Source organism: Doryrhamphus excisus, chromosome 14 (genome assembly GCF_030265055.1).
Source record: "Doryrhamphus excisus isolate RoL2022-K1 chromosome 14, RoL_Dexc_1.0, whole genome shotgun sequence".
Lineage (NCBI taxonomy): Eukaryota > Metazoa > Chordata > Actinopteri > Syngnathiformes > Syngnathidae > Doryrhamphus > Doryrhamphus excisus.
The window spans coordinates 975,001-988,910 of record NC_080479.1 but is presented as its reverse complement, the minus strand read 5'-3'; the positions used below and the strand labels follow the sequence as shown (position 1 = coordinate 988,910).

General features: G+C 40.5%; 1 protein-coding gene across 5 annotated transcripts; it reads right to left on the bottom strand.

Annotated features, from left to right (window-relative positions):
- Nucleotides 1–150: 150 nt before the first annotated feature.
- Nucleotides 151–13,789, bottom strand: LOC131101764 (uncharacterized). 5 transcript variants are annotated; one of them, XM_058047111.1, is made up of 13 exons: nt 13,444–13,789; nt 13,253–13,321; nt 11,344–11,368; nt 6,899–6,985; nt 6,683–6,828; nt 6,475–6,594; nt 6,361–6,400; nt 3,786–4,599; nt 3,597–3,720; nt 3,179–3,244; nt 887–988; nt 604–805; nt 151–538 (listed from the first exon to the last, which is right to left on the bottom strand). In XM_058047111.1, exons 1-13 carry the CDS (start codon nt 13,501–13,503, stop codon nt 279–281), a joined length of 2,115 nt encoding a protein of 704 aa, XP_057903094.1. In that variant the 5' UTR covers nt 13,504–13,789; the 3' UTR covers nt 151–278. The 5 variants fall into 5 exon arrangements, with proteins under 5 accessions (XP_057903094.1, XP_057903096.1, XP_057903097.1 ...); XM_058047113.1 differs by lacking the exon at nt 11,344–11,368 and having other exon boundaries at nt 13,444–13,516; XM_058047114.1 differs by lacking the exon at nt 13,444–13,789 and having other exon boundaries at nt 11,344–11,435; nt 13,253–13,296.
- Between the last annotated feature and the right edge of the window lie 121 nt (nt 13,790–13,910).

Here is a 13,910-nt window from a genome sequence, read left to right as displayed (position 1 = left end):
TTATATTAACATGCAAAAATATAATCTCTGCATTTTCCAGCTATTTATAAAAATATAAATAAATAAATAAATGCATAAATAATAAAAACAAATATATATGTATATATAATATATTTATAAAAATAAACCACATGAACAATAGCTGCCATGGGAAATATTTAATATTTTCAGTCTTCAAGAAACCTTTGTCACAAACAACAAACGAGCTGCTTAAGCAAGACAAAAACATGATGGTAGATGCCATTTATACCATTTAGTATGTACAATTTGGTGTACTACTACTTCTCCTGCTGTTTTCTTGACACTAGCTCCAGGAGAGTGGAGGTGAGTTTTTCTAGGCTCTTGGAGTACTGAGGGCCACGGTTCATCAAGACTCCTCGTTCCATGTCGTGAGGCAGCGGCGGGCGCTGGTCAAAATACCCCTGGGAGACAGGTCGGCGGTCATGGTGCGCCGCAGTGTTTTCCTGGAAACGCTGGGGATGCTGCGCTAGCTCGTCCGGACGACGTGTTGGGTACATCTCACGTGAGACGGAAACGTCTGAAGGAAAAAAAGAAACGTTGGTTGAAGTGTACCTAATGTTGTGGCCATTGGGTGTAAAGTACCGTCATAGCGGCTTCTGCCGGAGGCAGTGGGCTCGCCGCGCATACGATGCTGGTAGTCTTGCTGCCCGTCGTGCACGTTCGTCTCGTGCGTCCTCCACCCTCGTTCCCGGTTGTCTTCCTCTGTGCGTCTGAAGTCGGAGTCTCCCCAAGGCGTCCTCCTGTGCTGGAGCTGTGTGGACATCTGCGGAGTTGGACTCTTTTGCTGTATGACAGCACATAAAGCACAGATGTCATGCTTGAAGAAAGCCAATTGGGGTTTCGGGGAGGGGGGGGGTTAACATACCTCATTTTTCTTTGATTTTAAAGCCTTGAATTCTTTCAGAAGGCTGGTCAGTTTGTTCTTGAGGAAAGTGGCTTCTTCCACGTTCTCAATTTCAATGTCGTTCTGATAGAATAAAGACAGGATCAAGTCAACACTAACACAGGCGTGTCCCAACGTTTTCCTGCCAGGGCCACATCGTGAAAAATGGAAAGATGCAACCTTGCAAAGCAACCCTTGTAGAAATACCAAGATGTTATATACCAGGGGTGCTCATTAAGTCGATCGCGATCTACCGGTCGATCGCGGAGGTGGTACTGGTCGATCGCTGGTCGATCGCGGCGTGACATTAAAAAAATATCATCCCAGCATCAATGCCGTCACTTGATTGATATACAGGGCAGCCATTCAGATGACAACTGAATGTTGCCCTTCGGGCGACCAATCAAATCAAACAACGTCTCTAAGTGCAGCAGAACTTACGATGTCAGCCTATCATCCATCCCCGTTACTTGATTGACATACAGGACAACCAATCAGATGACAACTGAATTTTGACCTTTAGGTCACCGCTCATGCGTAAACAACGATGCAAAGTGCTAAGCTAGTCGGCGAATTGCGTTAGATTTTAAGCCCTCGCTAAAGTTTATGGTCACTAAAATGAGTGAAGGAGCTGGACCAAGTAAAAAGGCAAAAACTGGACCAAGTAAAAAGGCAAAAAACATATCACTTCCATACGGATATGGAATATTATACGGATATTATGATACGGATATTATCCATGACTGATAAACATTTGGAAGTGTGCTTGAGGCTGGCTATCAGCAGCTACTGTCCGGACTATGCATCCCTGGCTGGTTCAATTCAGTGCAAGTCATCAAAGTAAACTCAGGTAATTACAAAAAATGTTAATAGTTAATTATGTGTGTTTTGCAATATTGGCTCATTTGGTTATGTAAGGTACATCAACATACATTGTACGTACAAATAATCCTCAATACATTTGAAAATAAATAGATGTTTTGCATTTTTGTAGTGGGTAGATCATTTTGACTCGGTCATTTTAAAAGTAGCTCACATGCTGAAAAAGTGTGAGCACCCCTGTTATATACTGTATATTTCAAGACAAAAAAAAATATCATATTACAAATTTATTCTGGTAAAAATGACACCTGTTTTCCCATTAGAAAATAATTTATTTTTCTTAATATTATTTCTTTATTTGGCTGAAAAAAATCAACATATTTTGAATTTCTTTTTGTAAATGTTCTTCTTGTAATATTTGGACTTTTGAAATCCCACAAATGATTTTTTTCCCAAGCAAAATTTCCAAAATTGACAAATTAATTTTTTGTCTTTCTCATATTATGACTTTTAAAAATGATGTCTTTTTTTCTATGATATTTCACCTCTATGCTACTAAAATGACATTATTTTTCCTCATAATATTACATGTTTATCTAACTTTCCTTGATATTTTGACTTTATTTTTTACTTGAATTTTATTTTTTACTCTACATGAAGTTACATCTGTTTCAATTGCTGCACTTTAATTTTTCCAACTATTTCAACTTTATTCTTTAATTATGACTTTATTCCCCTGTGATTGGCTGGCGACCAGTCCTGGGTGTACCCCGCCTCTCGCCCGAAGACAGCTGGGATAGGCTCCAGCACCCCCCGCGACCCTCGTGAGGAAAAAGCGGTAGAAAATGAATGAATGAATGAATGACTTTATTCCCATAATTCATTCTCCTAGTATTAAAACCTTTTTCCTCACCCAAATTTTCCAAAACTTATATTTTTCTTTTGTTTCTGATCCTAAGTCTTAAGAAAAGCTTTTAAAATGAAGTTTTTCATCATAATATTGTGGATATATTTTCAGTTTGTTTCTGGTTAGAATACAACTTTTTTTTCTCTAATTAAAAAAAATTTTTTTCCCACTTTTCTTACTTCTATTTTCTCTTTTCGTAATATTTTGACATTATTCCCATATTGTACCATTTTCCCCAACTAATTTTCCAAAAATGACAACTTTAGTCTTTGTTTTGTTTCTCATAATATTGTAACTAAAAATGACCTTTTTTCAGCTTTATGCTACTAAAACAACATAGTTTCCTCATAGTACTACTTAAGTCTTGTGAAATGAAATTACAACCGTTTTCTTCATATTTTATTCTCGTAAAAGAGCCGCATCACTACATTTTTGCTCATAGCATTCTTTTGTTAAATTATATATTAGAATATGCCACGGGACGGACTTCTGCCACGCCCGGTGTAATTAGAAGATTGAGTGTAACAAATAAATGGAACTCCTACCAGCATATCGAAGACGGTTTCCTTCTCAGCTCCGTCATTCTGGAGGCTGTCAGAGTGACCCGAGTCCTAGAAGGGCGAAGGCGTGAGGTGAAAAGCGGTACAAGGTAAGCGCTACATATATTGCTATGAAAACGTTTGGGCACCCCTGGTCATGTTCCAGATGTTCCTTTTTGTATCCTTCCCCTAGACCATGATGTTGAACGATCTTTGCTCTCAGGTCATGTGACAGTTGTTTTGAGGCAGAGAAGATGCAACTTGAAATCGGCCTCCTTAAATACCCTTCCTCATGATTGGCTTCACTTGTGTATGCAGGTCAAAGGTCAATGACATCACCAAACTAATCATGTGTTCCAATAATTAGTCGACCCAAACGTTTCCATACCACGGTAAGATGGGTCCTTATTTTGGGGTTGGCTACCTGTGATTCCAAGAAGCGGTCGGGACGCCGCATGGGACCGCGGGTCTCGGCTTCAAACGGTCTGCCACCTGGCCTGGAATGAGCTCTCAGCTGGGGGTCTGGGGGCTCATAGCCGGTGTTCAAACTGTTGCCAAAAAAGGGGTCAAAGGTTAGGAGTGAGAACAGCGACGCGGGTAAGTGACGACTTACATCTTGTGCGCCACTTCCACTTCCTCAGCCGTGGCGTCTGTGAAGCGACTCTTCCTCTTTCTTTTGCCGCACGCCTCGCCGCCACCGCCATCGTCGTTGTCGCCGGGCCACTTCATAAAGCGCCTGAAAGGCTCCGGGATGTCCGAGATGCTCCGGGAATCCTCTCTCGGCGTCTGGGCGGGGCCACTCCACCCCGACGGCGCGGAGTTGGAAAGCAGCTCACCTTGGCGGACTTCGCCGTGTTTGTAATCTCTGACCTGTCGGCGTGGCGTTTCCATGTGCGGAAGCGAGGGAAGGTTCCCCGCGGGGGGCTCCGGAATACTGGAGCCGAGCCTCAATCGATCCCCGATGGTGTTCACGCTTGGGTCATGTGACCAGCGGTGCTCATCTTCTTGATAGCTGGGATGCTGGTAGTCAGAGGAACTCATATGCTTTACATCCTCCTTTGTGTTCGTCTCCAGTGGGGTCCGTCTGTAAGGAGGGGCCTCGTCTGGGTACCGTTGGGACCACCCGCCATAGGGCACCTGCTCCCTGGGGTCCACGCCTCTTGTCTGCGATTCCTGCTGACGGTAATCCAGGTCCCGTCGCCTGCTGAGGTCCCTCTGCCAGTCGTCCTCCTGGTACATGTGTCTCTCGGCGTCGGGCCCGCGGGCTTCAGCTGGGGGGAAGGAAGTCCTGTGAGAGTGGTCCGGGGGCAACATCCCGTGCTGCGACTCCGGGAAGTCCTGGCGCTTGGGTGGACCCTGCGGGAGATCCAGTTGGAACAAAGCCTGGGGGTTCTGCGGGTTGCCGTTCTGCCTTGGTCTTGGGGGCGCTACGCAGAGAACAGGACATTAAATGGGACTATGATGCTTTTCTATTATTGGCACACTGTGACATCACAGTGACCCCCAGACTTCCTTATATGGGCATGCCCGGGTACAAGTTAGCTGTACAAGCTGAGTGGGACCAATCGCAGCGGAGTGGGTGTGTCCAGAGGCGGGATGTGGATGGAATAAATTCAAACAAAGCATTTCGGAAATACAGCTAGAATAGATGCAGATTCTAGAAGATCTAGAAAGCTTTCTGGGTGGGTTATTGTGTGTAGTTGTTTTTTTTTTGTAAATGTTTTTCTTGTAATATTTGGACTTTTGAAATCCCACAAATGATTTTTTTTTCTCAACCCAATTTTCAAAAATTGACACTCATATTATGACTTTTAAAAATGATGTCTTTTTTCCTATATTTCACCTCTATGCTACTAAAATGACATTATTTTCCTCATAATATTACATGTTTTTCTGACTTTCCTTGATATTTTGACTTTATTTTTGACTTATGAAGTTACATCTGTTTCAATTGCTGCACTTTCATTTCGCCAACTATTTCAACTTTATTCTTTAATTATGACTTTATTCCCATAATTCATTCTCCTGGTATTAAAACAGTATTAAAGAAGTGGCGAAAGCTGATTGGTCCAGGACTCCAGGATATAGTATTTTACACGTAACAGTCAATTTTTACACCTATATTTTTACACATATTTTACATGTAAAAGTGTCATGCAATCTGCTATATATCATTTCTTTGATGTAAAGTGTATTAGAAATTAAATGTATTATTATTATTGTTATTATTATTATTATTTTTATTAGAATTAATATTGTTATTATTATTAGTTATAGTAATGTTATTATCAATATATTATATAATATAATATATTATAATTATTATTTATATTATTATAATATATTATTATTATTATATATTAATAATAATAATAACATTGTTTATTATTATTTTTAATAATAATAATATTATTACTATTATTATATTAATATTATTAACAACAATATTAACATAATAGTAATATTATTATTAACAACAACATTATTATTGTTATTATTATAATTTTTACTATTATTATTATTATTATTAGTTATAGTAATGTTATTATCATTATATAATATAATATAATATATTATAATTATTATTTATATTATTATATAATATATTATTATATATTAATAATAATAATAACAATAATATTGTTTATTATTATTTTTAATCATAATAATATTATTACTATTATTATATTAATATTATTAACAACAATATTAATATAATAATAGTAATATTATTATTAACAGCAACATTATTGTTATTATTATTATTATTATTTTTACTATTGTGCTTGTGTTCCTTTTTCCAGGAGTATTTTGTAAACAACAGACCACATCAAATAACGAAATTGATAAAGCAGCTACCTCAACCATCAAAAAGTTGGCCCAAGCCACGATGCCAGGTTGCATGTTGAGTTTAAATAAAATACTTTGGAAAGAACAGGCGGGCCATAGTGAAACACTTGGCGGGCCGGATGTGGCCACCGGGCCGTAGTTTGCCCACCCCTGATATAGGGTAACAGAATGTAACAATGACTATGGGGTGTTTTCATGTCTGGAGAGCTCTTAAAAGTGGATTTAGAAGGTAGTAACCAGGTTGGTTTGCAATGCGTTAGCAGGTGGTGGATTTCTGGCGTAACACAAAAAAAAGACCTCATTCCATACAATCAAGGAGGTTCTCCATTTGTATTTACCTGACATTTCTTGCCCCACGTTCTCCCATTTCTTCAAGAGCTTGGAAGACAAATAAATGTGTTATTTTTTTGTGGCTGTGGAATAATAAATAGACTTAAGACTGCGTGTCCAACCACGGGATGTCCGCGTCCATCCTGCCTCTCTATGATCTCAGCTCGGGTGCGTATCATCTTCCCCCCTTGCGCCATCAAAGAGTCCTTGTCCCACGTCACCAGGTCTGGACGCTTGGACTCCTGCATGCACAGAAGCAGATGTTTGGATTTAGGATGTAAAAAAAAAAAAAAAAAAAAAAAAAAAAAGACGTCCATCTTGTTGCGGTACCATGTATTTCTGCCTGTGTTTCCGTCCAATGATGTGACTGACTATTTCAGGCAGGTGCGCGGTGGTGTTGCACAGGATGCACGTGTACTTGGGCCCCAGGTCGGAATTGGGCGTGTGTCTGTACACTTCCTCCACATAGTTCAAGCCTGGGAGAGCAGAGCGGGGTGATTACTTTTGGGGGAAGAGCTGCCGGAAAGCGTCCGCTGTGTGACTCACCGATGATGGGCTCATCCAGCTTCAGGTAATCCAGGTAGTGTAAAATGTCCTTAAACATCGGAACGCTGCGTTCTCGGACACCGCCGCCTGAGGGAGTCAGAGAAAGGAACATTAAAACAGAGCGGAGGTAGGATGCATTCTGTGCTACGTTAAAAAGGCCTAGACCAGGGGTGGGCAAACTACGGCCCGGGGGCCACATCCGGCCCGCCAAGTGTTTGAATACGGCCCGCCCAATCTTTCCAAAGTATTTCATTTAAACAAAAAAGAGACACAAGCACATAATAATAATAAAAATTAAAATAATAATTATTAACTATTTTATATTAATGCTAATTATTATATTAATTATATATAATAATATTGTTATATTTGCATATTTTACATAATAATAATATAATAATTATTATTTTAATTTTATTTTAATTATTATAATATTTTATTATTTTTAAAATATTTAAATATAAATATAAAATAATAAATAATAATAGCAGATTGCATGACAATTTTACAGATACAATAATACCAGGTGGACTGTAACGTGTAAAATATATAGTCCCCCCCCCCGGAAATTTTGTTATATCAATGCGGCCCGCGAGTCAAAAAGTTTGCCCACCCCTGGCCTAGACGTCTTCTTTGGTTGACTGTGACAGGATACAGTACATCTATGCTACTTAAAGGGCTTAAAACAGGGGTCTCAAACACACGGCACTAGTTTGAGGCCCCCGCCTTGATATGAAAGTTTAATGTTTTAGTGCGGCCCGCGCAAGTTTCATATGGATGCCGTATGGTATCATGTACCCAGAAAAAATGATTACGTTTGATTCATGTTCATGTTAAAGGTTAAATAACTGTTAATAGTTATCCTCCCTATCCGTGTGGAAGTGGTAAGTTTTTGGCTATTTAAGTTTAAAGGAAATAACTTGAAGGCTACCGTTTAGGTCGCTAGCTGTCGAGTTTGCGAGTTAGCATGTGTCTCAAGACCCTGCAGTTGCGCAATATGTTGTAAATAAAAAGAGTATAAATGTGACTATAGTCGTGTTTTGTCATGTCTACAGGGCTCTAATAATGCTTTGTTCATTTTAATCGGAAAAAAATCATTTGTCTACCCACCAACTATATGTGGTTTCTTAAGTTTTTATTATTTGCCGTTTTATTATTATTATTATTATATTTATTTATTACTGATTGATTTTCTTTATTCTTGATTTGTTTATTTGTCATCTTATTTTGTGCAGAAAAATAAAAATTAAGATATTTGAGAACAGTGGAATGTTTTATCAGAGCTTTTATTGTAGAAAATCGGAACCAAAGCACTGAAAAAGTTTGTATATTTTTCTGTTTTTAATAAATGAGTTTTGTTTTTTTTTTCTCTTTAATTGCCATTGTTCCCTCCCCGCACTCACCAGGCCATAAATATGCCCCACACTTAAATTAAACAATAAAGTAAAAATTGTCTTTTAGTAGCATGCAGCTGAAATATTTATTTGAAAAACATTGTAATTTGTGGAAAATTTGATTGGAAAAAACGTTTCTGGCGGGAATGAAAATATTAAGGGAATAAAGTTATATTATTACAAAAAATAACACTGACAAAGAAAAAGTAAAAATGGGGAAAGCAGAGAATGAAGCTGATATTAATAATAATATTATAATAATTAAAAAATATATAAAATAAAAAATTCATTCATTTTCTACCGCTTTTTCCTCACGAGGGTCGCGGGGGTTGCTGGAGCCTATCCCAGATGTCTTATAATTATAATATAATATAATAATAATAAGATTTTTCACCTATATGACAAAGCTTTTCATGAAATATATCCAACTTGTTAGCATAATTACATGTATCAAAGTGAAAAAGTCGCATCCTTTCCTTTTTCACTACAAAAAACCCTTTGGACCCCCCCCCCCCCCTGCTCCAGAGCAACCAGCGCTAGGGTCAACCACGTGGATCGTCTGGACCAGGGGTGGGCAAACTTTTTGACTCGCGGGCCGCATTGATATGACAAAATTTACGGGGGGGGGGGGGGGGGGGGGCAGACTATATATTTTACACATAACAGTCCACCTGGTATTATTGTATCTGTAAAATTGTCATGCAATCTGCTATTATTATTTATTATTTTATATTTATATTTAAATATTTTAAAAATAATAAAATATTATAATTACATTAAAATTAAAATAATAATTATATTATTATGTAAAATATGCAAATATAACAATAATATTATATATAATTAATATAATAATTAGCATTAATATAATAATTATAATAATCATAATAGTTCTAATAATTATTATAATAATCTAATAATTATAATAATCATAATAGTTCTAATACTAATTATAATAATCTAATAATAATAATTATTGTTATTATTATTATGTGCTTGTGTCCCTTTTTTCAGGAGCACTTTGTAAACAACAGACCATGTCAAAAAACGAAATTGATAAAACCATCAAAAGGTTGGCTCAGGCCATGATGCCAGGTTGTATGTTGAGTTTAAATTAAATACTTTGGAAAGATTGGGCGGGCCGTATTCAAACACTTGGCGGGCCGGATGTGGCCCCCGGGCCGTAGTTTGCCCACCCCTGGTCTGGACTGTCGGAGAAGATGTCTCCAAGCCGCATGATCCATTATCCACGCGGCTTGATTGCTGCCATTCCAGTAAGGACTTACCATCGTATATTAAAACGTCTTCACCGTGCTGTGAGTTTTGAGGCGAGGTTGGAAGAAAGCTGACGGTAGCTGCTGCTCCCACAGGAAGTGATGTCAGTGTCAAGTACGTGCTACGTATTATTCATCAAATTACTGACTTGGGGTGAACGAGCTGCAGGAAAAACTGCCTACATTTTTTTGGATAAAAGATCTGAATGAGTGCAAACGCTGAAGGTCTCCACTGTATAACGGCTAACTAAAGACGCTTTAGGATTGTTTCTATTCCGAGTGGAATCACCCAACTTCTTGATGCGTGCTTGGCCACAACAAAAGTATTGCACCTAATCATTCCTTGCAGGCATTCAATGATTAATGATCAATGATCAATGGGCAAGATGAGTGAGTTTGAACGTTCTGCACAGCCAGCAGATCAAGTTTAGGCCGTTGTTGAGCGACGGAGAACGCCGTCAAAGAAAAGCTCAAGAGTCGGAAGGTTGCCGACTTGTGTCGGTCACGGCTTGGAAAACCGTCGCCGACAGAGACTATGACGGTGGTTTGTAGTCCAAGCTGCTTGGACTACATCCATAATGGGTCCACGGGGCTCGTCTCCATCATCATCATCATCATCATCATCATCATCAAGATAGTGAAGTCCGGGTGGCAAACTGTGGCACTGTGTCTAGTTGAAACACTCCAGGAAGAAGTGCTAGCTTTCAGCCCACGGCGGTAGAAAAGCCAACAAGGAACGTCTGTTGATCGGTCCACTTCCGGACAACAGATCGGGAAAGAGACGGTGTTTGTTCAGTGTCTTGTTCATGATCCATAAAAGTCATTGGCGGACTGGCACAAAGACAATCCAGGTTTCAGGTTTCCTGAACCTAAAATACTCCAAAGCTGGTGGAAAGACTGCAACGGAACGCTTGAGCAGGCAAAGCTGAGGTCTTCTTGTCACTGCCACCTACTGGACTGGGGGTGCAATGCGGATACTTTCCTTTCCTAATCCGGGTTCCCATTTGCTAAATGTTCCAAGCTGTGGTGGAAAGGCAGACAACGGACTGGGTTTGTTGACCAAAAAATGCTCCTGGTGTTTTTGCCAAAAGGGGGCGGCAAATCCTCCGTCCATCTTCTTCCACTCATCCAGGGTTGAAGGAGAGAACCTAAGACTTCCTTCTCCTCGGCTACTCCGTCCTGCTCCTCCCAGGGAGGTCCCAGGCCAGTTGTGAGACGTAGTCTCCTCAACCTCGTCGTGAGTCTTTCCCCAGGCATCCTCCCGGGAGGCATCCAGGATGCGGTCTGAACACCCGAGCCACCCAGTCCGTCTTCTTTCAATACGGAGGAGCAACAGCTCCATTCAAAGTTCCTCCCGGATAACAGAGCTTCTGACGCCCTACCTGAGGGGGTGCCCAGCCGATCCCCCGGAATGGAGGAATTAGATGATAGCGAGACGGGGGCCAAAATGAGCTACTGTATTTACTGTGATTGGTCGGTGTGGGTCCGTGGAGCTGCTGCGGCGTGGATTTCATGAACTTGACCTTGACAACGCCGGCTGACAAGACTCGTTTTAGGGAAGAAATGCTGCTTTCTTTAAAATTACTTAGGGTGAGGTGATGGGGTGTGGCAACTCCAAGGCGGTTCCTCTGTAGATGTTGGTAAAAAGCCATCAACAACGACTTACCGTCAAGGTCTCTACCTGTCTCTTTTCAACCGTCTTACATAAGAAGAGTGAGCTAACATTACGTGAGGCCATCACAGCCTCCAAGGGCCTGAAGACGGAAGGTGTACTTACCCGCGGCAACAACGGCTTCCTCTTTCTGCCGGGAATGAAAGGAGAGCAACAAGTCAATCAGTGCACTCGTGAGACATCTTAAACAGCCGATACTGGAAGAAAAGGGAAAGATCTTTATTTTGTCACATGTACAAGGTTCAGCCAAATGTGTCTGCGTTTAAACAGCAATGGGCGGGGACCGGATCCGGATGCGGGTCCTAGGTCAGCATCGTGGTCCATGTGTGTGAGTGACCCTGGAGGCTGTGTGGGTGAAGTGTCTTTACCCAATGACACAACGGCAGTGACTGGGCTGGAGGAAGGAGGATTCAAAACGGGAAACCCTACGTTTACGGGTCCAGTCGCTCTACCGCCTGAGCTACCTACCGACCTCCCAAAATACTACCAAAACACTAAAACCAGTACAACTTGAGCTGGGGGTCCATCTGTTTAGAGGCGCGTTCCATGTGTTTAGCACCCATTGACACGTTCAAAACACCAACGGCTTCATTGTCCGAATGAATCACATGACTGCTTTGTGAGCCAATCATCTCAGCAACTGACCCTGATCCTCCTTCGTCACGTCCCATCTCAATTCGGACAGGTTGAGACACGCAAATTGTAGCGCCAAAACAACAATTCTTAAACACAGTAAAGTATTTGTGGCATGTTTTAAAAAATAATATCAACAAAAACGACTGCAATCAGAGAAAGAAAATAGGCTGCACGGTGGGAAGTGGCTAGCATATTGGCCCCACAGTCGGGAGAAGGGGAAGAGAAGTTGGAATCTCCGTTGGACATGGGTTTTCTCCGGGTACTCCGGTTTCCTCCCACATTCCAAAAACATGCTAGGTTAATTAGCCACTCCAAATTGTCCATAGGTAATGAATGTGAGTGTGAATGGTTGTTTGTCTATATGTGCCCTGTGATTGGCTGGCCACCAGTCCAGGGTCCGAAGACAGCTGGGATAGGCTCCAGCATACCCTGTGACACTAATGAAGATAAGCGGTAGAAAACGGATGGATGGAATAACAAAACAATGCAAATGTTTAAGAAACGCTAAATAAATTCGGCGCTACCTGTTCAAATCTACAGACTTTTCCTCGTCTCTATGGCGACAGAGGAATATTCTTTTGTATTTTACTCGCTATTTGTCCGCCCCACAACGTTATTCCTCTCTCCTACAGCGTCCACGTCAATCACATGCACATGCGTCACAACACATGATGCAATTTATATGATGATGTCATGGTGACACCACCCGCCACTATATAAATGGCAGTCCTGTGGGAAACACTGCAAGTCCTCCATGTTTGCAGGTAAAGACATATTTAGGAAATCTTCAACATGAGAAAGGTTCTCCCATAAGAACAAGGGTGAAGTCAAAGACTCAAAGACATCAGTTTGTTGACAAACAACACCAACCAGAAGAATTACCCGGCTGGGTTGGGGGTAATGACCCAGAAAAGGGAAAAGGTCTCCATGGAAAAGAAGAAAAAGCAGAAGAACTGCTTCCAAAATGGCCACATATTGTCTTCATCAGGTGACTATTCTTCGCCTGGGTGCCAAGAGCTGATAGCCAAGGAGGTTTAAGCAATGTTTGCATTCAGGAAGCAAAAAGAGTGATGTAGAGAACCCTATCTGTTACGTCACTGCTGTTCTATTGAACATGGTGCCAGGGTAAGAAACTGCTTTGTTATTATCTTGCTACACAAAACCAATGTAATCATCTTTTTTTTTTAGCCCTAAGAGACATTTAAATGCACATGTTCTTATGTCCTGAATGCAAGCGTTAAAGTGGGCATCAATACCTACCAACCACCATTCACCCTATTTACACAGCAATAACCGGAAGCGGTCGCCCAAGCTACAACACATTTGGCTCACGTTTCCAGCAGATATTTCGCAGCTTATCGTATCATTTTTATCGTACCTTTAAATGTCCCTGCGTCGTCAGGTGTATCTTATACAAACTCAGGCCCCTTGCGGATTTGTCGCACACCTGAGGATATATAATAAAAAAAAAGGAGCGCACGTGAGCAGCTTGCGACATAGCATAGCTAGCACAATTGGTCAAACACCAAGTTCTTTTTTTTTTTGTCAAGTCACGGTCAGCAAACTCACCGTGCACTCGATGAAATCCGTCGCCGAGTCGTCTTCGTATGGAGTTTCCAAACTGTCCATTGTTGGTCAATTTGACGGGGAAACGTTATGTTTTTTCTTTACGGTTAGCTTGGTTAAGCTAGGTTAAGCACAATCAAAACTTGAGCAACCGTTACGAGCTGGATTCAAGCTAGCGCAGATAGCAACGCAATTGAAAGCCCGTTCGTTCGCTTAATACTTATTGATAATAATAATTTTGATGTGTAACTGTATTGTTTATATTTAAACAATTCTATTATATTTGTTCTATTAATACCGTTCGTCTTCTGACTGTTGCTACTTCCGGTTTGGGCAACGTCAACAATATCGACTTCCGGGGAGGTTCTTTACTATGAATACGGAAATATATTTTGGTAATATAAATGGTTTATTTGGAAAATACATATAAGGTTATGCTGAAGTAACAATGTAATTATTTATGTTGTGTT